Source organism: Podarcis gaigeae (assembly GCF_964106915.1).
Source record: "Podarcis gaigeae genome assembly, chromosome: 2".
Classification (NCBI taxonomy): Eukaryota; Metazoa; Chordata; class Lepidosauria; order Squamata; family Lacertidae; genus Podarcis; species Podarcis gaigeae.
In genome coordinates this window covers 15,891,016-15,915,978 of record NC_139679.1, presented here as the reverse complement: position 1 = coordinate 15,915,978, position 24,963 = coordinate 15,891,016, and the positions used below count along the sequence as shown (strand labels likewise).

At 43.9% G+C, this 24,963-nt stretch overlaps 1 protein-coding gene and 1 long non-coding RNA gene across 5 annotated transcripts in view; one reads left to right on the top strand and one right to left on the bottom strand.

Annotated features, from left to right (window-relative positions):
- The window catches only part of LOC310840022, a 141,317-nt gene that overhangs the window by 12,258 nt on the left and 104,096 nt on the right, over positions 1 to 24,963 (top strand). The gene's annotated exons all lie outside the window — the stretch shown is intronic.
- The window catches only part of LOC310839926 (homeobox protein Hox-D3-like), a gene marked incomplete at its 5' end in the record, with an annotated part of 116,435 nt that continues 105,209 nt past the window's right edge, over positions 13,738 to 24,963 (bottom strand). For 3 of the 4 annotated variants that reach the window (XM_083729009.1, XM_083729007.1, XM_083729010.1), the window contains 2 exons: positions 13,738 to 15,939; positions 17,485 to 17,863. In XM_083729009.1, coding sequence (XP_083585135.1) covers positions 15,260 to 15,939; positions 17,485 to 17,818 — 1,014 coding nt within the window. In that variant the 3' untranslated portion in view covers positions 13,738 to 15,259. Of the gene's footprint in view, positions 15,940 to 17,484; positions 17,864 to 18,671; positions 19,003 to 24,963 lie in introns of those variants that run through there. The other variant, XM_083729008.1, reaches the window with a different exon arrangement.

Genomic DNA, 24,963 nt, shown 5'->3' with positions numbered 1-24,963 from the left:
ACAGGATTTTCCTGCATTAAGCATGGTAAAGGTAAAGGTAAAGTGACCCCTGACCATTAGGTCCTGTCGTGGCTGACTCTGGGGTTGCGGCGCTCATCTCGCTTTATTGGCCGAGGGAGCCGGCATACAGCTTCCGGGTCATGTGGCTAGCATGACTAAGCCGCTTCTGGTGAACCAGAGCGGCACACAGAAAACACCGTTTACCTTCCCACCAGAGCACTACCTATTTATCTACTTGCACTTTGACGTGCTTTCGAACTGCTAGGTTGGCAGGAGCAGGGACTGAGCAACGGGAGCTCACCACATCACGGAGATTTGAACCACCGACATTCTGATCGCCAAGCCCTAGGCTCTATGGTTGAACCCACAGCGCCACCTGCGTCCCATTAAGCATGGTAGAGGAGACCAAAAAGGAACAGGCTTCCATTTCCATGTTTGCTACCAGGAAAAGGAGTTGTACTTGATGATGCTTTTTGCATCTGAATTTATAAAATACTATTTGCACACCATCCCAAACTTTGAGCAGTGCGAGATTCCAGAGGTTCCTGGAACTCACCCAAGGTTCATGTTTCCTTTTGGGAATGAGGCACAGTGGAGACTTTGGTGTCCTTGTGATGTGTTTATTTACACATATATACAACCTGAAGCTATGACAAAGCAGTTCATTGCATTAACACCCCAAGAGCGGCTTGTTTCTCCCATAGTTACTGCCTTTGATCCCACAGCAAACATTATGTTCTGCCTCTCTGGCTTTTCTGTCTGCAGTTTTTCCCTCTAGGTCACATTACACACACTTTTCAACTCTAAGCTCTGACTTTGTCCTTCTCACTACTTGCAAGCTGGAGGAAGGGCTCCACCCATTTGCCATCTGGCACAGAGCCCCTTCTCCTAATGGCTCGTCCCCTTTCCTTTGTTTTCGTAATGGCCCTTCACCCAGGCCATTGAGATGAGCAATACCTGATGAAGAAGCTAGCCTGGCTTGTATTTTAACACTTGCTAGGATTATAGGGATTAGACGTCTGGCAACCACAACTTCATAAAAATAATTATAAAATGACCCTGGTAGTTGATTGGGGGTTCCTTAAGGGCTACTAATAGCTAACCTGGCTAGTTGTTACCAAAGTCTAGGCTAGTAACCTGTTCCTTATTTCAGGAAACAGTTCCTTGTTTAGCGTTAATGTTTCATATTACTAAATAAGGAGCCATTTGTTGAAATAAGGAACAGGTGGAAAGCCTATCTAAACCTCACTATGGAAGGTACCTAAAGCTACAATTAACTGACAGGTGGGAGAAGGTGGTGAAACTGGTTTGCTCATTGGGAGTAAAAGGAGATATGTATCTCCCAGGAGAACTGCAAAAGAAAGTGATGGGGAGAAAGCAATTCTACATTTTTTTGCAGCCAAGTAGGCAAAAGAGATGTATTGCTAGCGTCCTGGGAATAGCACTGTCCCTTTGTGTGTCTTCTTGCCCACTACCTATTTGAATTGTACGTTTGAAAATAAACCAATATTTCTAAGCACCATCAATAACCAACATCCTCTCCTCCAATGGAAATTCACCTTGCTTTAGGTGATTAGCAGGCTTGGGCAAAGTGGCCAGGTGGGTCTAGTTACACTGCAAGGCTTGCAATTCCTCACCTCCTGCTTTAGACAGTTTCTATAGTAGGTTGCTATTGGTTCCATTGTACAGACTGGGCAACTGAGGCTGAAAGCAAATGCCATGCCCACTGCTGGCTGCCTTAAAGTGGCATGCAGTTCTGGTTCTTCATAAAACACGAACCTTTCCCATTAGGACTCAGCCAAACCTACTCCCTTTTTTTCGGGAACATTTCCAGTAGTATTGGAAAACCCTTCTTTTTTGCATTTTTACCCTCAGTACCCCTTGAAAAAATATATCCAGTTACTTGTTCTAAAACATGCATAGACACACAGAGACATTTTGCCTCCCTTTCTGGCAGCAGATTGCTTTAGCCTATCTGTGAAGCCAAACACATCTTTGAGCTTGATGACAGAAGTCAACTAGGCTCAGAGCACTGCAGACACTGAGTACAATACAGACAAAAATCAGATATATGGAACAGGGAGTAGCATTACTCCTCTCAAGCGCCAGTGGAGGCCTTTGTAGCAAGCCATTTGCAAGCTGTGGTTATAGCTTTGCCCATTAGTATTGGGGGGGGGGGGTTAAGGGCTGCTGAAGCATTCATTACTGAAATCCTGAGCCTGCAATGGACCAAGGATCCCTCCTGACCTTTCTATCATGCTAGATACAATTGAGTTAGTGCTGAATTTTGATTTAATTCCAGGAATGGGGTTATAATTCGCTTATAGCAGACATTTTCCTGAAAATACATGCATCAGAACACTGCAGGAAGGTAGGGGTGATTGCACAAGCGATACTAACTTTGAGAAAGACATTAACAAACAGCATCAACCCCCCCCCCCCTTTAGAGATACTGCTCTGCAATAGTTGCAACTTGTTCCTGAATTATGCAAGACGAGGAAGAGGGTGGTTTATGGCCTCCAATTATGCCCCAGTATGCTTCAGATAGCTCACAAGCTCTCGAGCCAGAGTAAAACCAATAGAGAAAGAGTTGTTGGAAAGTAACACTGCATTATGTGGCACAAACCCACACGATCCTCATGTCCTACTCTCAACTCTTGACTCAAAACAGATTCCTAAGGTTCTAAGCAGCAATATAAGAAACCTGCTAAACCTGTTTGCAGAGGCAAAAGTGGGAAGAGCGTGCATGCAGGACAAGGGTTGATTCCTCTTTTGAATTGTCTCCAGCTCTCCAAGAAGAACAAGAAGCAACTCTTTGGGTCTCTGCTCATCTTTGCCTGAATACTGAGAGTCCCAGCTTTAACAGAAATCTTTGATCTAGACTGCCAGGAAGATCTCCCATTGAAGCTGCCCAAGGAGGCCACAAGGAGCTTTCAAAATGTGATGACTCAAATGTTAACTTAAGAACAGCCATCTAGTCCAGCATTCTGTTCTCACAGTGGCCATCCAGATGCCCCTTTGTGATACCATCAAACAGAACCCGAGCACAAGAGGTCTCCCTTCCTGCAGTTTCCATTAGCTTTGCTGCCTCTTGGCTGTGGAGCACAGCCATCAGGGCTAGTAGCCCTTGAGAGTCTTCTCCTCCATGAATTAGTCCAATCCTCTTTTAAAGAAGAAGAAGAAGAGTTTAGATTTGATATCCCACTTTATCACTACCCTAAGGAGTCTCAAAGCGGCTCAAAGAGCCAGTGTGGTGTAGTGGTTAAGAGCAGTAGATTCGTAATCTGGGGAACCGGGTTCGCTTCCCCGCTCCTCCACATGCAGCTGCTGGGTGACCTTGGGCCAGTCACACTTCTCTGAAGTCTCTCAGCCCCACTCACCTCACAGAGTGTTTGTTGTGGGGGAGGAAGGGAAAGGAGAATGTTGGCCGCTTTGAGACTCCTTAGGGTAGTGATAAACCGGGATATCAAATCCAAACTCTTCTTCTTCTTCTTCTTACATTCTCCTTTCCCTTCCTCCCCCACAACAAACACATTGTGAGGCGAGTGAGGCTGAGAGACTCCAGAGAAGTGTGACTATCCCAAGGTCACCCAGCAGCTGCATGTGGAGGAGCAGAGACGTGAACCCGGTTCACCAGATTACGAGTCTACCGCTCTTAACCACTACCACATTGGCTCACCACAAAGCCATCCAAAAAGATTAAAAGATGAGAAACAAGGAAGCAGGCCAAAGAAGCCCGACTTCATTAGGACTGTCAAATGTCATGCTATCTACAGCCATAAATCAAAATTTGACTAGGCAATCACTCACATGTGCCACATTTGAGAGTCAAAATGTTTTGAATGAGGATATGTGCAATTGCAATGGGGGCGAGGTCATTATGCCCATGTTAATTTATTTATCATGTGTTTAAATCCTACCCCTTCCTTCAAGGGGAAAATGAGCTTCATCATGACAGAGGGACACAAAAAGCAAACATGGATTCCATAAGAAAAGACAAAGGGGGGGGGAGAGACCTCTAATATTCCATCATTCCACCTCCAATGGAAATGTCAAAAAATAGTGGGGAGCTTCAGATGTTACACAAAGCAGGAGGTGGGCAGACAAGGAGGGAATTAAGAACACAAAACCTAGGTTGGATGTTTTGGCCCCATCAACATAACATCCAGCTTAATTTTTTGTATTTTTATTTTTCCTCATTCCCTGCTTCATGTTCCATCCAGCTTGATGAAGAGTTCTGGAGCACTCAAATGTTTGTCACTATTTCACAACATTTTTGTTGGTACAATGGTACCTCAGATTACATATGCTTCATGTAACAGACTCCACTAACCCAGAAATAGTACCTCAGGTTAAGAACTTTGCTTCAGAATGAGAACAGAAATTGTGCTCCGGCGGCACGGTGGCAGTGGGAGACCCCATTCACTAAAGTGGTCTTCAGGTTAAGAACAGTTTCAGGTTAAGAACGGACCTCTGGAATGAATTAAGTACTTAACCCGAGGTACCACTGTACCCATAAAGGTATGTGCCAACTTAGAATGGCTGTGGAAGGATTCTGAACCAATGCTCTCTTGGCTATATATCACAGTTTGCTGTGGCGTAAGCACAGTGATGAAGATCACAGACTGAATTCCAACCCGTGCAGTCAAATCGTACTTCAGCTGTGAACTCCCTAGGGTGGTCTCAGAGAAGATCTTAGGTCACACTCACATGGCTTTCCCAAAAAATCTTGGGAACTGTGGTTTTAAGGGTACTTGGAATTGTAGCTCTGTGAGGGGCAGACTGCAGTTCACAGGATTCATTGGAGAAAGCCATGAGCTTCAAATGTGCAGTGTAGCTGTGACCTTAACCTTGCCCCCCATATATGTCACAAGAGCTACTCTACAGGGCTGTTGTAAGGATTATTACAAAAATAGCTTAAGTGAAGTAGTTTGGATGCTAAAAAAAAAAGCACTGGAATATTAAATGTTATTCAGATGATAATTTGCCAGTGGAAATGATATAAATGATAATGATTATGCCCCCTGCCATGAAATCCACTGCAGGTAAAAGGTAAAGGGACCCCTGACCATTAGGTCCAGTCGTGACTCTGGGGTTGCGGCGCTCATCTTGCTTTATTGGCCGAGGGAGCCGACGTATAGCTTCCGGGTCAGCATAACTAAGCCGCATAACTGGCAAACCAGAGCAGTGCATGGAAACGCTGTTTACCTTCCCGCTGGAGCGGTACCTATTTATCTACTTGCACATTGACATGCTTTCGAACTGCTAGGTTGGCAGGAGCAGGGACTGAGCAACGGGAGCTCACCCTGTCATGGGGATTCGAACCGCGACCTTCTGATCGGCAAGTCCTAGGCTCTGTGGTTTAACCCACAGCGCCACCCGTGTCCCTAGAAACTTTTTGTTAAATTAATCAAGAGGTAAAACATAATGGGTAAGCCTTCAGGTAGTACCTAAGTAGAAAACCTTCTCCATTTTGCATCTAGTTGCATCCAGCTCCCAGAATAGGCACATAAACCACACACCTACGTACTTTCCTTCCCTGCCAATAGTCTAAGAAGTTGTTGATCTCACTGGAACTGTTATGAGTCTGTGCCCACGTGCAAGCCATAAATTTGGTATTCTTTCTTGAAATGCAAGATGGTATATATGTACTCCTCCTCTGCTCTTGGTTTCCTGGGCAGGGTTGACAGAATATCACTGGCATCTTGAATTAATAAAAGATTTCTTATGTTAGGGAAATTCTGTTTTCCTCGGTGAAATAACCCAGAAATGTAGCCTATCATTTATAGGCTGGCCAGATGCAAAGCTGCAGACAGACTTAATGACAACATAAGCTATGCCTGCTGAAATTACTTCTGTGGAATTGTTAACGGTGCCAAAGTCATGCCCTCTTCTTTTACATCTGCCGCCCCCCCCCCCCATGTTAGATAAGACTCTAGAAGGTGGTTAAAATGACCCCAAAATAAGCACTGGAGCACTAGAAGGAACACCTCCCGGATTAACTCACAAATGAATTTGATTAAAGGAATGCAGAAATCATTTGGTCAGTCTGCAGGTTGTTTTCTGATTTCAGATTTAATTCACTCTGGATTTTTAAGCTGCAGTTTCTTTTTTTAAGTAAGTCTGAAAGATAAGGATTGCAAAGCACACTGTGCACCACAGGTCACTATTTTTCTTGTTGTTCCTATTAAGTCTCTGGTTAGTTAATTAATTAATTGAGTTCATAGTATCAGATTAACAAACAAAAGCCATTCTGTTCTATTTTGAGTCGCAACGCAGCCAATCCCAATAATTCAAAGGTCATAATTAAGGACCTCCATCAGATCTGTCGAAAACATACGAAGATTAAAACACGTGTTTTGAAATAAGAAATTTCATCTTTTTCTCATGGTCTGCCTACTTTGATGTACATGACTTTATTTCTTTTGTTATCGTGACCATCCCCTTAGAAAGCATGTGCCTTTGCAACGTTTTTGGCAACGATTTGCGCACAGATGGGAATGAAGAAACTGGCACACAAATGAAAATGTGTGCACACAGGTGAATTCACCATCCTACTTCAGAAACCATGCATATGCATAATATCCGACATGTGCGCCAAACTACCATTCTGAATGGAGAAATGAATGCTGCTCACACAGGAATTCCATGCATGCACATCAGAGCACACGCCAAACTCCAGATTTCCCCATGACATATCCAGGAGTCTGTTTTGCAAGGCTGCATTATCTTCTGAACATCTTATTTCACACACTGAATTAGCAAACATGCCAATCAGGCTGGCTGGAGAGGGAAATGGTCTCCTGAGCATGTACAGAATTTCTCAGGGTCAGCCCAACACAGTACAGTGGTACCTCAGGTTACATACGCTTCAGGATACATACGCTTCAGGTTACAAACTCTGCTAACCCAGAAATAGTACCTCGGGTTAAGAACTTTGCTTCAGGATGAGAACAGAAATCGTGCTCCAGTGGCCCAGCAGCAGCGGGAGGCCCCATTAGCTAAAGTGGTGCTTCAGGTTAAGAACAGTTTCAGGTTAAGAACGGACCTCCGGAACGAATTAAGTACTTAACCCGAGGTACCACTGTATAGACAGCTGCCAGGGCCATCAGAATTGGAGGTGTCAGATGACGCTAAGACATCCTGAAAGGCAGGGACGCAAATGCCTTTGGCTCTAGAACCTCAGAACAAGGAACCTATGTTTCACTTGCTCTGCTTTCCCAGTTCCCAGCCTGTTCTTGCACAATTCACTAACAAAACATAAGAAGGAGTATATATATATACGTGCTTAATTCGTTCCGGAGGTCCGTTCTTAACCTGAAACTGCTCTTAACCTGAAGCACCACTTTAGCTAATGGGGCCTCCCGCTGCTGCTGTACCGCCGCTGCCTGATTTCCCTCATCCTGAAGGAAAGTTCTTAAACCAAGGTACTATTTCTGGGTTAGCGGAGTCTGTAACCTGAAGGATATGTAACCTGAAGCATATTTAGCCCGAGGTACCACTGTATAATTGGAGGCGGGTGGCGCTGCGGGTTATACCACAGAGCCTAGGACTTGTCGATCAGAAGGTGGGCGGTTCGAATCCCCACGACGGGGTGAGCTCCCATTGCTCGGTCCCTGCTCCTGCCAACATAGCAGTTCGAAAGCACGTCAAAGTGCAAGTAGATAAATACCTTCCAGCGGGAAGGTAAACGGCGTTTCCGTGCGCTGCTCTGGTTCACCAGAAGCGGCTTAGTCGTGCTGGCCACATGACCCGGAAGCTGTACGTCGGCTCCCTCGGCCAGTAAAGCGAGATGAGCGCCACAACCCCAGAGTCGGTCACGACTGGACCTAATGGTCAGGGGCCCCTTTACCTTTACCACTGTATAATCAAGGGAAACCAAAAGCCAACTAGAAGGTTCCTTTGGCAGCAACAGGGCAACAACATTTTAATTCTACTTTTCCCCAAAGACCTCAAGACAGTGCACACGATTTTCCTGCATTATCCTCACGACAATCCTTTGAGGGAGGTTAGGCCGACTGGCACAAACCCCCTTACAACGCACTGTTCTGCATGTTGATTCAGAAAGAAACCCCATTCACTCGATAGGACTTACTCCCAGGTAAGTGAGGATAAGTGCATGTGTGGGGATTTGAGGTCAAAGTCCAACACTCTAAGCACTCTGACACACTGACTCTCTAGACATAAAACCGAAATATAACTAAGTTTTGCCTAAAGCAGCAATTGGGATTGGACCCCCCAGCCTTTATTTCACAGTAATTCATAATTACACTTCGCATAGCAGAGATTGAGGGCTAGTGCTATAGGGTCCCTTTGCTTTCTGCTCCACTCTTTGCTCTTCTGTAAATATCAATTTAAGTTCAGATTCATCCTCTGTCTGTCCAAACTCCTGCTATTTTATTTCAGATTACAATCTGGAGATGTGTGCTTATGTCAGCAAATTTACCTCTCCCCCTCTTCTAATTTCTCCTTTTATATTTCCTTTGCATTCTGCTCCCTGATATATTCTTTCTTACTTATTTTATAAATGCACTGATAGGTTCTAGCTTTCAAACCGCTAAGGGGAGGGGGGTGGGCAAGGAATGTTTATTTTTTATTTTATTTTTTACGTTTACCCACTTTCCAGTTTCTTGCTAGAAAGCCAAGAAAGGATAAAGTTCTTGGCCTTATTAAATATTTATCAGTTAATTACAATATGTAGATTGTGCCGGTAGGCTATTCATCTTTTGAGGGGGAGATACAATAAAATACAGTGGAAAGTTGTGTTATCGTAATTGCCTGATGCCACGGGAAAGAACCAGAGCCGCTGCAATGTGTTTTACATTTATCTGCACCGCCGCATTTTCATTTTGTGCAGCAAAGCTGCCTCCGTTGTTGTTTCACGGATACTTAATGTTTGCAACCTCGGCATTTTCTTCAGAGGTCTCCTTACAGGAAGAGAGTTGTTATCACAGCAGCCTCAGCAAAGATCTCTCTCTCTCTTTTCCCAATAAGAAGGGGAAGCTGGTAGACGAGAAAATTAACTCTACCTTCTCTCCTCCTTTCGGGTTCAGAGCAGAAGTTAGCAGGCAAGTCCAGGTTACACACAACACACAACACACACTCTCTCTCTCTCTAAAAAAACAACAACACATCCACAGGGCAGGGGCCTGATTAAGTTGTGCTTTCAGACTGAAGCATTCACACCACCATATATTTAAAGCATCTCTCACCCCCCCCCCAAAAGAATCCTGGAATCTGTAGTTTAGCCCTCCCAGAACAGCAAGCTCCAGCAGCCTTAACAAACTACAGTTCCCATGATTCTTTGGGAGGGGGGACATATGCTTTGAATGTGTGGTGTGTACCATTCAGTCATGCAATTCCCCACTTACAGATAAAAGTAGTATAGGCCAGAATTATTATTATTTTACTAAAATTTTAAGAGCTGTTTGGGTAGACTTGAGATGGATGTGGGGGGATGGAGTCATATTCCTTCAGCCTCAGGAACATATCTGACCTCCAAGTGTCCCTGTTTTCCAGGGACAGTCCCAGATTTACAGAAGCCATCCCAGTTTCTGATTTGATCCGGAATGTCCCACATCCCACATCCCACACCCCTATCTTTGTCAGAGGGACGTGGGTGGCGCTGTGGGTTAAACCACAGAGCCTAGGACTTGCCAATCAGAAGGTCGGCGGTTTGAATCCCCGCGACAGGGTGAGCTCCCATTGCTCGGTCCCAGCTTCTGCCAGCCTAGCAGTTCAAAAGCATGTCAAAGTGCAAGTAGATAAATAGGTACCGCTCTGGCAGGAAGGTAAACGGCATTTCCGTGCGCTGCTCTGGTTCGCCAGAAGCGGCTTAGTCATGCTGGCCACATGACCCGGAAGCTGTACGCCGGCTCCCTCGGCCAATAAAGCAAGATGAGCGCCGCAACCCCAGAGTTGGCCACGACTGGACCTAATGGTCAGGGGTCCCTTTACCTTTTATCTCCGTCAGAGAAATGTTGGAGGGTATGCCATATTACTTAATGGACAGCCTTTCAGTGGCAGTGTGCCACTAGGGAACAGGGCCAGAGTCAATTGATGTATACCTTTGTAGAGTATACGATATTCCACTCATGCAATAGTCAGAGCTCAGCTTTCTATGTGCCCACATCCCTCCATCCTGACAAACAAGAGGCATTCTCGCCGTTTAAGGCAGAGGTTTTCAACCTTTTTAAGTCCACAGCTCCCTTGACCAACTACATTCTTTCTGCAGCTCCCCTGTGGGGCTCAGTGGCCCAGTTATGTTACCCCTTGCCTGCAGAGCTGGCAGCCTCTCACCCTTTCTCAAACCCCTTCCCTTGTGGAGTGTTCCTTCAGCTTCCTCTCCCCTCTCCAGTTGCTGACCCTGGTCTCTGAGCTGCCTCTCCCCAGACCCCAAAGCGAGGTACCTCCTCACGCTGCCCCATAGGGACCTGGAAAGCACCTCCTGGCCAGCCCCAGAGGCACCATTCTCCTGCAGAGCTCATAGCCAGGGCTGCTGCAATAAACAGCTGTGGAAGCCTTTCGGAGGTAGATATGTGAGATAGCATCAGAGGAGGGAGGGAAAGAAAGAGGGACAGAGGCTAGTGTTGCCCGCGGCACCCATCATTCAAGACATCCCAGGGTGCCACAGCACACTGGTTGAAAACCACTGGTTTAAGGACAAAAGGCACTTGAGGAGAATGTGAAGCAGGACCATTGAGTGGTACCACTAGGAGCAGAGTCCCAAAGTCTGGGAAGGGAGGCCTGGAGGAACAGATTTGTCCCCATGCCTGAGGTTCCCCATGTTTGCCTTTAAATTTGATGCAGTTCCATTTCAGAGAAGAAATGTCCACTGAGAATCAATGGCGGGGCAGTTGTGTCACTGTTTCTAAACTGGTTTCGCACAAGAAACTTTTGAGGCTAATTGCGACCATCAACAAATTTCAGGCTTGGCTTATGTAGTCCCATTATGAGATGGGACTGAGTCCATCTCAAGAGCCAGGGACCCCAATTTGATAGAGTCTCTACTACAGTAGATCTGTAAGGGGCTGTGTGGAAAAGTGGAGGAAGGGTACCCAGGTGCTGTTGAGCACTTAGACTACAATTCCCATCACTCACAGTCAGTGTAATGAATGACCAGGGATTATGAGGGTTATAGTCCAAACACATCTGGGGACACAAGGTTGGAGAAGCTTGTTATCTGGAGATAAAAGGTTGTATTCAATGTAGCACTCAGCAAATTGTTCCATTGGCATACAGGAAACACCCCATTTATGCGCATTCAATATATGTGCGACCGCTCATACGTGCATTGCACCAAACCCGGAAGTGACCCCAAAAGTCACAAAAACATCACAAAATGGGGCAGAACTGGGCAGGGCAAAGGCAGGGCAGGGATGGCTTTGGGGCATTTTGGGCAAACAGGGCATTTGAAGGCTTTTTCAATAATGTTTCAAATATACATGATTTCACTGATGTCTCAGAACATAACCCCTAGGTAAATGGGGGGGTTGCCTGTATTTTTTCCCCTTGCTCAATGGAACAACCTCCCCCTCTGAAGAAGTGTGCATGCACACGAAAGCTCATACCAAGAACTAACTTAGTTGGTCTTTAAGGTGCTACTGGAAGGAAATTTTTTTTGTTTTGACTATGGCAGACCAACACGGCTACCTATCTGTAACTTCCCCCATACATTATGGACGTTCCCCCAACCCTCTAGAGCATATTTGGGAGGTGGTGTGGGACTCATGCAGGGGAGGAAAGCATTGTGCTTGTGCAAAAATGTAGCTGAATACCACCCAAGGCATCCCCCACCGCCTCCACCCTCACCCACTCCTCTGCAGTACTTAGTTGCAGTAGACACTGAGACATGTGGGCCACGTTGGAAGCAGCTCAGGAGAAACCTGTGTGCTGTTTCCATCTGCTTAGACCTTCTGGTGAAACCTGTGCTCTACTATGCCCCAATGCTCACCTTGCCCCATGCCAACAATCACCATCCGCTAGGGCACAGCATGTGAGTTGCGATGCATTACAGGTGCATGAAAAACAGAAAGATGAGATTTCCAGATGAACATGGGAAGCTACCTTGTGTTGAATTAAACATGGAGTCCATCTAGCCCACTTCTACTCCAGGGATGGAAAACCTGGTGCCTATGCAGACTGCTGTTCCCATCAACCCCCATCCAGCATGAACAATGATCAGGCACAATGGGAGTTGTAGTCCAACCACATATTCATCCCTTGTCTATTTCAGTAGCTCTTCACAGTCTCTGGTGGGCGAATATCACAGAATCACAGAGTTGGAAGCGTCATCTAGTCCAACCCCCAGCAATGCAGGAATCACAGCCATCCCTGGGTGGACTCAAACCACCAACCTTCTGGTTAACAATGGGCCAGACGCACTGATCCATTGTGACACTGGGCAGCTCTCCCAACTTTGCTACCCTATATCCTTTTAACTGGAGATGCTACAGATGAAAGCATGAGAACTTCCTCTGAGCTACGACCGCTCTCAATGACCACACAAATATTTTTAGTTATTGCACCAGATTATTTGAGAATTGTGCATTACACCTTTGGGATACTTTGCCATGCAAAATACTCTTAAAAAATTCCTGTAGACTGTTGCATTCCAAGATCTGTTATTCCACACTTGATAGCAAATAGAACGGAGAACATGCCAGGGTGATGATGGTGTTCTCAAATTCTCCTAGAGACAAATTGACTTGGAGGTGGGAATTGCATTTATATTATTGTAGTTCCCTGACTATGTATTCTGCAGGATTTATGCATTTAATAATACTTCTTAAAAGTGTAAAAATATTGCCAGATTGATCTTTAACAACATTTCGTGAAAATTCATCCGCAGGTGAATTGGGACTGATCCCGCCAAAATTAAACCTTTTTTAAAAAATAGTTTAAATTGGAGAGGTTTTAACATGTGGTATAGTGGAATTTTCAGACTGAAACCAAATAGGCTAGTAAGTGCTAAATATTGACTGAATTTTAAAGTGAAATCAGACAATGTTTGAAATTCACAGCATCACACTTGAATTTTTATATGTTTATTTTTTGCGTCTGTATTTCAAATCTGACCAAAAAAATTCATTTCAGATTTAGCACTTTCATTCTAACAGGGGCAGCTGATGCTGGGACCTCAACAACTGTGTTTTTAACACACACATTAGAGTTTTCTAAATGTTCACACTAGTGAACCAAGGGCAATTGGTAGTCAGCAGATAGTACAAGGGCAACTGTTTCAAATGACCAAAGCCTCAATCTGGGTTATCAGAAGAAACTGGTTTTTTATTTTGGCACCAGAAGAAGCACCTCCCGTTACCATGAAACAATGAACGCAGCACCATGCAAGCTGGATTCTTTTGCAAACTGGACCTTGCACCACTAAACTCTCTTGACTGATACTTGCCATAGCAGAAGCTGCTTAAAGGAGGATAGAAGGTCTCGCTAACTTGTAGTCCAAGGAAATGGAAGAGGTTTAATGGAAGGCAGGGGCCAGTTTAGGAGGTGGGGGAGAGAAATGCTCAAGCAGGCTCAGCTCCAAAGCTGCATACTAACTGGGAGATGAAAGAGCTAGAGGCCTTCTGAAGTACGTGCTGTCTCGATGATTAATGGGGGTGAGGGAAGGGTGAGGCCCAGCCCCTAGTAAACTACAAGATGGCAAAGTGATTCTAAGAACAACAGAGCAGTGTTCATGGAGAAAAGCTAGTCTGCTACGCCAAGAAAATCTCCCGGTGCTGTTTTTAAAAAGCCTCTTTATTTCCAGTATCAAAACAGTACATTAAAATAGATGCCAAGAGCCAAGCAATCATTAAAAATAAACCATCGGTGACGTGTAGCGCGCAGTGAAAACATTGCTCACTGCTGCAGCAGCGAGGTTGCGAGCTGGTTCTCCCAAGACGCATTCACTAGCCGCGCCTGATGGCAAGACAATAGCCCTCAGAGGCAGCCGTTCACTTGCCCTGGAACTACAACAAGCAGGTGATTTCAATATTGGAGCTGGATCACAGGAGATTTTTTTGTTTTTTAAGATGTAGGTGTGGAATTTCAAGTGTTATCTTTTATGTTAGGCATGCATTGGGAGATGCTTATTATCAAAGATTTAGTGCATTCTGGAGATATGGGCTCTCTGCAACAGGGTTTCTTGGAGTGGACTTCCCTGATAGCTCTAGGTTCTTACCTAGGGGTGGTAACATCCTGGCAAGGGATGAAAGAGGAAGAAGGAATATGCATCTTGCCTATTCTTGCTGCATCAGCACCACAGTTCTGTCAGAAAATATTTTGATGAGGCTTAGACAATAGCAACATACAGCAATGGCTTTTCAAACTATGATCTATGGTACCTGGGGTTCATCAGTGGCTCAATGGGATTTCTCAGTCAGAAGATCAGTACTGATGGGCAAGCTTTCTTGGAGAAACAGCTTGACTACCACTGCCAATCTTCTCCTGGGCTAGACCCCTTCACAGGAGTTCCGAGTCTACTCTTGGTTCACATGGGGCAATAGTGAGGACCCACCAGTGCCAATGGGCACTAGCCACCAGGACTATTATGGTTGGTAAATGCTCATCTGTGTTTGCCTGTAGAAAGATATTGGACCTTAAAAGATCCCTGCTATTAGGGCAAGGTGTCTGCTCTTCACCCTGTGAAGTGCTAAACCTTTGGAATGGAATAGGCAAAGAACTGGACTTGGAAATATCCACACTAAGGCTGCAATTCTACACCTACTCTTCTAGGAATAAACCCAATTGAACTCAACAAGATTTGCTTCTGAGTTGACTTGTATGGGGTGGCAAGGTTAGTTAAAGTCTTTCACTTTGTGAAATGAATGCCTGAAAACCAGAGCAGCTATGATCAGCCTGATTTCTCCCCTTTTCCAAGAGGATCATGAGGCCAATAGCTGCTGAACAACTGAGACCCACAATGCCTTCCTTTGCAATATCATTCACAAAACCCTCTTTACAAAATGGATATTTAAAAATCCAGTGCATAGACTGCCTTAGGTTTGGTTTGAAGACAGCCTTGCTTTGAGTGAATTATCAACTTTGCAGCATCCAGCTGCAGCCCCTCCCCCACCAATGAATGTCCAGTACAGTTAAATAAGTGGGAGGTAATGGGTGGGCAGATAGGAGTGGTGGGCGGTTGGAGGGGGGTTGGGGGAGAGAAATGCTGTTGGTTGCACTTAGAGGGTTTTTTCTTTTTTAATGAGATAATAGGACTGTAGCAATTTCCCCTGCTTGGTTTCCATGGCAGAGAGAGCCCTCACAGATGCATAAGATTTACAGGTCCCTGAGAATCTCCCTGAGGCACAGGATGTGTTGTTAAATCTGTGTAAATGGGATGTGAGTTGGACAGCCCAAGCTGGTGATGACTGGGGATTTCGGCAACACAGCTGTAGTCCAGGTTTGCAGAGGAACAGTCAGGGAAGCTGAAGAGTGAGTCAGCCTCGGGCATATTTCCCAGGTAATTTTCTTCCACTTCACTTGGACTCCCTTGCAGAACTGGAGGTCCATAATGATGACTGTCTCCTTGCAGAGAAAGTGGGCCATACTCCAAGGAGATGGACGTTAAGGGGCTGTCAAAGAGAGGGTCTGTATAACTATATACCCCTCCCTGGGCCTTGCTACATGAACTTGGTGTGGCCAAATCATACTCGGCCTCCATTTGACTGAAATAGTCACTCACTTGAGGACTTTTGCTCGGGGACTTCCCAATGGTCCCCTTGACCCTGCTGTCTTTCTTATACTTCATCCTTCTGTTCTGGAACCAGATCTTGATTTGCCTCTCAGAGAGCCTCAGAAGCCGGGCCATTTCCAGCCTGCGTGGCCGGCAGAGGTATCTATTAAAATGGAACTCCTTCTCCAGTTCCACCAGCTGCGTTTGGGTGTAGGCTGTGCGGACTCTCTTGGATGAGGAGAGACTTGGTGGAGAGCAGCTGGGGTCTAAATGAAGAAAATGGAAAAAGTCAATTCAGCTTGATCCTTAATGACTTTGCAAGGAATAGATGTATTGCCTCACAAAATCTTGTACCTGGTAGATTTAATAATAATAATAATAATAATAATAATAATAATAATAATAATGTATAGTGTACATCAGAGGTGGGGAACTTGTGGCCTTCCTGATGCTGCTGGACTACAAGTCCCAACATCTCTATCATTCTCCTTGCTGGCTGAGGCTGATGGGAGTTGGGGTCTGATGACATCTGGAAGGCCACAGATTCTCTACCCCAATGTACAAGCATGCATGTTATGTGCGGCTCAAACTCAGAGAGATGTTAGAGCTGAACCAAAACAACTCACAGATTTTGGCAAATGTGTTCAGTTGTGTTGCCCTTTTTTGGGTGGTCCCACCCTCACTTCCACAAGGCACCTGGCAAGAAATGTTTGCTTATTTTACCCTGAGTGAGTGACATCACACAACCCAATCTGATTGACTGGATAGTATTGAATGTTGCATCATCCTGCTAATTGTCTAATCTGTGCCTGAGTTGGATCACTGATGTAATTCATACAAGATGGAAGAAAAGTCAGAGGGGTAAAGGTGCCACCCCCACCTCACCCCCCCCCAAAAAAAACCTCAAGAGAAATAATGGTAACTTAATTGGAAAACGTGAGTATTTATGTTCCCCCATAATTGCTAGTTTCCACTAAAAATTGGAAACTGGAGAATATTTGGTTCAGCTCAGTAACATTCTGCATTCTTTGAAAGTCAGTTTGGAGGGTCTTGTGTTTCCATTTGCAAAGAATGGAAATGTTCTGATCCGTTTTATTCGATGCTATGCTATTATGTTTGTCTATCTCTTTGTCTCTACGTCCAGTCTATATCCTTCCTACGCTAATGGATTAATCTAAATGAAAATCTAATGTTTAATAAGACATATGGCTATTCTCATAGTACCGGGAGGTTGGGGTTGGTAAAGGACCTATAAAGAATATACTAGAGCAACTTCTAAAAGAAAAATTATATATAATTCTTACTGAATTCCTTAAGTGGAAGCCTAGTTGCTCCTATTATCCCAATATAAGATGGGATATAAACATAAGCAAATAACAAAATATAGAAGTACTTTGTAAGTTATTGTCCAGAAAATGCTCTGAAGACACATGCTGTGGTTCAACCGGTAAAGTTAAGAGTGTCTGGCCTTAAGCAGTCTCTGGACGGAAGACCACCAGAGAACCCTCCATAATGTGTGCTTAGTTCCTTGGAGGAAGGACATGGTATAAATTAAGGTACTGCATGGTATAAGCTAAAGTAATGCATGTGAACACTTATTTGAAAGTGCAAGGAAAGCTATAGCCTAGATCCATGGTAGCCAATGATGTGCATTCCAGATGCTGCTGTTTGGCTACAACTCCCATCATCCCTGACCATTGCTGTCTGGGACTGGTGGGTGTCTATCAAGCTCGTGAGGGCACCATGTTGGCTACCATTGGATAGATGCACATTGGAATCAAGCATGGGAGATGACAGATAAAACAAGGTACCTGAAGATGGAAGGTTGTTCTTCTGCTTGCTGCTGTGTCTTGTTTCTTTCATCCAAGGGAAGACTTGTTTTGGTAAATGGCTATCATGTGCCTTGCTAGTGCCATTGGTAACCAATGGAGGCTGTTGCAATTTTGAGGTCTGATCATTGGTGTTCCCTAGAGACGCCTGTTCAGTGCCTTTTTGGCCTGTTGGAGACCTTGTGGATGTTTCTGGCTCCTGGTGTGCCAGTGGAGCTGGAAGTTGTTGCTGACTAAAGGAATCCCTTCTAATGGGATCTTGGTATGAACTGCTTTCTGAGGAATCCTGGTCATCTTCATGAAGAGCTTTTTGCATTTCCTGTTCTTGTCTGACTGAAGGGGCAGGGAAGGAGACAGATACCTTGAAATGAATGTGAAAGGAATCCAGATAGAGCGCCAGTTATTACCACTGAGGAAGGATCCTCCTCACCTATGTGTGCAAAAGCTAAAGAGAAACATCCGAAGTAAACATGCCCACATCTCAAAGCAAGAACATTTACCGACCATTCTGGCCTCTGTCCAGAAAAAGGAACCCACCAAAAAAAGAGAGAGCAAGAATCATGAACTTTAAACAAAGACAGTCTTTTAAGTTTCAACATGTTTAGAGTTGAAACTATTTTGCTCTCGGAAATTATCCTCCGCAAACATTGTCAAGTATACACCAGATATTTAATGTCTGTATTTGCCGGAGTTGATTTTAATATTTGTCAGTGTTTGACTGCTGATACATAGTGGTTTTAGTGCTTTGACAGTATTTGATAAGTGAAACACCAAAGCAAAAATATTTAGAGAAATCTTTACCAGCGGTCACTACCGTCAGTCATATGGATAAGATCAAATATTTGTTGCTCAATATGGACAGGTCTGTGATGTTTAATACAGCTAAAGGCCCCTTAACTTAGACAAGGTGATATGGCTTCCATCATGATCTAACTTTCAGCTTTTTATGTATGTTTTATTTATTGTATTGGCTAAGATATATTTTTATGTATAATTTTATATTTATGTTAATATGTTTCTGTTTGGTTGCCTTATTAATGAATTTGAAAACTGACACACAGTTATGTCTGGTTTTATATTGTGTTTGAGAAACAGCATAATATATGTAAATAGTAGTTAGAATGATACCTAATTATTGAACAAGTGGGGCATACAACAAGATTGCATACCTGAAGGAGCGTATCCACCTCCATTGTTCAGCCCGGACACTGAGATCCAATGCCGAGGCCCTTCTGGCAGTTCCCTCATTGTGAGAAGTGAGGTTACAGGGAGCCAGACAGAGGGCCTTCTCGGTAGTGGCGCCTGCTCTGTGGAACACCCTCCCATCAGATGTCAAGGAAATAAGCAGCTATCCTATTTTTAAAAGACATCTGAAGGCAGCCCTGTTTAGGGAAGTTTTTAATATTTAATGCTGTATTGTTTTTAACACTCGATTGGGAGCCGCCCAGAGTGGCTGGGGAAACTCAGCCAGATGGGCGGGGTATAAATAGTAAGTTGTTGTTGTTGTTGTTGCTGCAGGGTATTACTGCAGTGTGAAGTGCTCCGGTTCAGTGTCCTGGCCAACACACCATGCAGTCTCTCAGAATGCTCCATAAAATTCTTTTTCCCCCCTCCAGTCTTCTGGACCCTCCCCAACATTCTGTGGCCATTGAGCATGATCATTCCTGAATGGGTTGTTTGGGGGCTCCTTTTCCTTAGGAGTCCCCCCCCCAAAAAAATTGATCCCACATCTGAAAACCTTTGAGTTTCCTCTGAGCATGGCATTATCTCTCTCTTGTGTATAGGCAATGCCGTTATGTCTACAATACGAACAGACACTAGGAGAATAAGTCTTAGTATTTATTATTATATATGGTAGTATTTGATAGTTGGAAGTTATAAGATTATATTACAGTTTACTGTCAAAGTCAAAACAAATCAAGAGAGGCCACTAAATCCACAGCTCTCATATTTGGAGAGGAAGATTCCACATTCGAAGCTGAGATTCTATGAACAACATTTGACGTTCTGGGGAATTTTGAATATTAATTTCAATTCCCAAGCTTGTTCTATCACCTTTATTAATGATGGTCAAAAGCAAGCGTGCTAAAATGATGCCAATGAAGAGATCAAAAAGTATAACTGGGAGAGGGGAGGGAGAACTCCTTGGTGTTTGTTGGCTTGTGCATAAATGATAATTATTTAATAAGCAGCATTTGGGTGAGGGAGAGTATAATTGGGAGATGAGCTCTCAAACCCTTATACTAATAATAACCTTTATCCATCAGCAATCCAGTGTACATGTATGTGCATATATGCACATGGATGCAGTCTTCTGCAGGGTATAAGGAGAAATACCATTTTTTTTCACTCTATAAGACGCACCAGACCACAAGACGCACCTAGGAGGAGGGGGAAAACAAGAAAAAATATATTCTGAATCTCAGAAGCCAGATCAGCAAGAGGGATTGCTGCGCAGTGAAAGCAGCAATCTCTCTTGCTGTTCTGGCTTCTGGGATAGCTGCGCAGCCTGCATTCGCTCCATAAGACGCACACACATTTCCCCTTACTTTTTAGGAGGGAAAAAGTGAGTCTTATACAGCAAAAAATACAGTATCTCCTCTCACAACTGTAGTAGCCATGTGTACAGATGACAACTCTATTTAAATGGGTCCTCTGTTTAAAAAGCTGTCTGGTCCAAGTGTGGTTTAAAGGTAAAGAACCATAATAAGAACACAGTGCCGCCTGATGCTGACTATAAGGACAAATATATTCCCTTCACTTTGGGCAGATAATCTCTCCAAAGCACAGAGGAGGTGATAGATACAATACTAAGCCTTAGCTGTGTTGGGGTGGGGTGGGGGAGTACACAGTAGCCCTACAGCAATTCTGTATCCAGAAATCGTACAACAGGGGATAAGTATCCACTGCTGTAAGAGCAATGGAAGTGGGTGGTAAGCAGCAAAAAAATCTCAGAAGCAGTAGTGCGGGGTTTCAATTATAAGCACACTTACAAAGAAGCAAGTGCTATTAAATACAGTGGGACATATTTCTGAGTCAATGTGCATCACATTGCGGTGCCTTTATCTTTAAATTTTAGTTACTCAGGCTGCAATCTGGTACACACTCACCTGAGAGCAAGGGCTACTGAATTCAACAGGGCTTGCTTCCAATTAGCCATGTGCATTGTCACTGTATTAAATAACCTGAGCAATTTTTTAAAAAAACTAAAACAAGATAAGTATTAGTGCCAATTGCCCTAATGTTTGCCCACCACCCTTGTTTCGTTGCATTCATTTCCCAGATTGCTGGAGGTCAGGAAAAGGTTAACTTCTTACTGATTTTGATATAGTATTGCTTGCATGCTTTCCCTTATATCTCTGTATAAGAGCTAGAGCATGGGTAGGCAAACTAAGGCCCAGGGGCCGAATCCAGTCAAATTGCCTTCTAAATCCAGCCCGCAGACAGTCCGGAAATAAGCGTTTTTTTACATGAGTAGAATGTCTACTTTTATTTAAAATGCATCTCTATTTGTGGGGCATAGGAATTTGTTCATATTTTTTTTCAAAATATAGTCCAGCCCCCCACAAGGTCTGAGGGACAGTGGACCGGCCCCCTGCTGGAAAAGTTTGCTGACCCATGAGCTAGAGCCTACTGTTCTTTTTTAATACTGAAAAGTTGAAATAATCAAGGGATGTATCTTTAAAATTTCCAGAGCAAGTCTCTCTATGGTACTGCTCTGTGGTCTGCTTTGAAATATCAAAACTTGAGTGTTGGGGAAACTTGTCTTTGAAGTTCATGCCACTTAAAGATGCCTTCTCTGCTCACCATACATTCCCCAGTCCTAACCAAGGAGATTTGTAAGCCTGGGTCTGAATCCCATTGAAATGCATCTTGTCCCAGCTTGCAACATTGTCCACAACACCTTCTGCCAGCCCTTTGGTGATCCATCTAAAATAACCCTACACAGACAGAAAGAGTGCTGCTCATTGCTTCTGTTATAATGTTCCTCAGGAACCCTGGAATCAATTCCTTTACTCTTTCATTACTGAAGAAGTGCTACATCTAATTTCAGTGAATGAGGGATTCACCCGAAAGCACAGGTGGGGAACCTCTAGCCCACCATAGGTTGCTGGACTCCAACTTCCATGAACCCCTGTCTGCATGGACAGGGATGATGGGAGTTCGAGTCCAACACCATCTCAACGAATTCTCCACCCATGCCCTAAAGACTGATAGCTACCGTGTTTTTTGCTCTATAAGACTCACTTTTTCCCTCCTAAAAAGTAAGGGGAAATGTGTGTGCATCTTATGGACCGAATGCAGGGTGCACAGCTAGCACATAAGCCAGAACAGCAAGAGGGATTGCTGCTTTCGCTGCGCAGCGATCCCTCTTGCTGTTCTGGCTTCTGAGATTCAGAATATTTTTTTTCTTGTTTTCCTCCTCCAAAAACTAGGTGTGTCTTGTGGTCCAGTGCGTCTTATGGAGAGAAAAATACGGTGCTTCACATCTTACACAGGGGCTCATCCATGTTTACCAATAAGTGTACACGTGACAAAGGGATATCTCATTCGGTAGAGCATGAAATTCTTCATCCCAGGGTCAATGGTTCAAGCCCTACATTGGGCAAAAGATTTCTGCATTGCAGGGAGGTGGGCTAGATCAGTGTTTCCCAACCTTGGGTCTCCAGCTGTTTTTGGACTACAACTCCCATCATCCCTTGCTAGCAAGACCAATGGTCAGGGATGATGGGAATTGTAGTCCAACAGCAGCTGGAGACCCAAGGTTGGGAAACACTGGGCTAGATTACCCTCATGGTCCCTTCCAACTCTACAATTCTATGATTTTATGAAAGAACTGTAGGCCATCATGGTTCCCTGAAGAAGATGTCTGTCTGGTACATTTGCACATGCATTTGTCACATTCACATTTTTAGATAAAGGTAAAGGTACCCCTGACCATTAGGTCCAGTTGCGGACGACTCTTGGGTTGCAGCACTCATCTTGCTTTACTGGCCGAGGGAGCCGGCGTACAGCTTCCGGGTCATGTGGCCAGCATGACTAAGTCTCTTCTGGTGAACCAGAGCAGCGCACGGAAATGCCGTTTACCTTCCCGCCGGAGCGGTACCTATTTATCTACTTGTACTTCATGCTTTTGAACTGCTAGGTTGGCAGGAGCAGGGACCAAGCAACGGGAGCTCACCCCGTCACGGGGATTCGAACCGCCGACCTTCCGATCGGCAAGCCCTAGACTTTGTGGTTTAACCCACAGCACCAACCGCGTCCATCTCACATTTCTAAACATATGCTCAAAACATTTTGGTGCACATCTAAAAATATAAAAGTGAAGTGGTTTGGGGAGGCACATCATAGTACCATCGGTGACAAAAATCGGTTTAGCTTCCAATGAGGATTGGACCGTGGATTTGTGGGGAAGCAATGACTAATCAAAGGCAGGTGGTGTGTCTGTATAATCCCACTAGCATAGGAAATGCTGCATGGCAGCAGAACGGTGATTGCACTGCAGAGAGGTCTGTATTTCATAATTGCTATTGATGCCTAAGTTAGAAGTAATGGCTTGTTTCGTGTAAAAAAAAAAAACAGTACTGGAATTATTTGTGGAATAAATATTTGGCTTGCCATCAATACGGTATCTATTTATATTAAATTTACCCAGTGCAAATAGATGAAAATAAGCCAGCAGCTTTTCCTAACATCTCCCCCCCCCCCCCCCCGCGACTCAGTGACCTGAAGAGTAAAGGTCTATATAAGTTCCGCAGTGGGGAGTTTTTATTTAAAATGAAGCAATATTCTCCTGGAAGAGACAAGCAGAGTCTATTGGGAAAATCATTGGCCTGTAGAAATGGTGGCAGGCATACAAAAGAGCTCAGAAAGGTGTATTGGATTTAGCAAGAGCAATGGGAGCTAATGATATTAAGTTGGCTGGTAAGCTATGTGAACAGCTGTAACCTCACTGATGGAAATGAATGGGCCATCGATACGCTGTCCTCCGACAAATTCATAGGCAGAGCAGTGTGTGCTGTGCACTGGGGGTTGGGGGTGGCGAATCTGCAGCAAAGTAACCCCAATTTTGCTCCAAGGAAAACTGTGTGCTGAAGCCTTTATTTATTTTGCATAATTTATTTGATTTAAATAAAGGGGAAGGGCACAGAACTATGCAATAATACAGCCCAGATCATGATCCTATCAGCTGCCTCTCTAGCTTTCACCCAGCATTGCTTACTCAGTTTCAGCCCTATTCACCCCAGTCATGAGGGATAGAAACATGGTTTGCTTTCTAAAATGAAAACAGAGATTCCCAGCAGGTTGCGTTCTGCGCCCAATTCTGTGCTTTTGTTAACTGGCAGAATACACACAAGTCTTGCACACAAGCTGGCTGGCTGCTGAAGTCCAAGGGCATTTTTAAAACCACAGGCGGATAAATGAGTTTACATAAACTGTGTTTTGTCCATCATCATCACAAGCAGTGTGTAAGAATCCGAGCTTTTAAAATGCCACAGGTCAACTTAATGTGTTTCGACCTATGTATATTGCATCTTAGAGGACAGGGGCTGTATTAAAGTTGTGTGTGATAGCTGATTTAAGATAGCATACTGCTTACTTATGAGGGGTGCAAAAAGTAGCTGTGACTAAGGTACCATTATGAGGACTGACAAACTTGAATCTCATTCATTACAGTTTGACTTCTGCTGGCTTGCGCTAGAATAATTGCATTATGTTTACATGTGTGATATTGATATAGATAGTGCTATTTTTCTAGAACAATAGGTGTTGGAACTCACCATGAATGCCTCCCTTGTTTTCTTATAATGCCAATGGTGCCCACCTGAGAGGTACTAGAACGGACTTCCAGTGAGTTCTGACTGAAAAAGCCCTGGAGATGATAGATAGATGATAGATAGAGATAGAGATAGATAGATAGATAGATAGATAGATAGATAGATAGATAGAGAGAGAGAGAGAGAGAGATAGATAGATAGATAGATAGATAGATAGATAGATAGATAGATATAGATAGAGATAGATAGATGATAGATAGATAGATAGATAGATAGATAGATAGATAGATAGAGATAGATAGATATAGATAGATAGATAGATAGATAGATAGATAGATAGACAGACAGACAGACAGACAGACAGACAGACAGACAGACAGATAGATAGATGATAGATAGATAGATAGATAGATAGATAGATAGATGATAGATAGATAGATAGATAGATAGATAGATAGATAGATAGATGATAGATAGATAGATAGATAGATAGATAGATAGATAGATAGATAGATGATAGATTAGATAGATATAGATAGATAGATAGATAGATGATAGATAGATAGATAGATAGATAGATAGATAGATAGATAGATATAGAGATGATAGATAGATAGATAGATAGATAGATAGATAGATAGATAGATAGATGATAGATAGATAGATAGATAGATAGATAGAT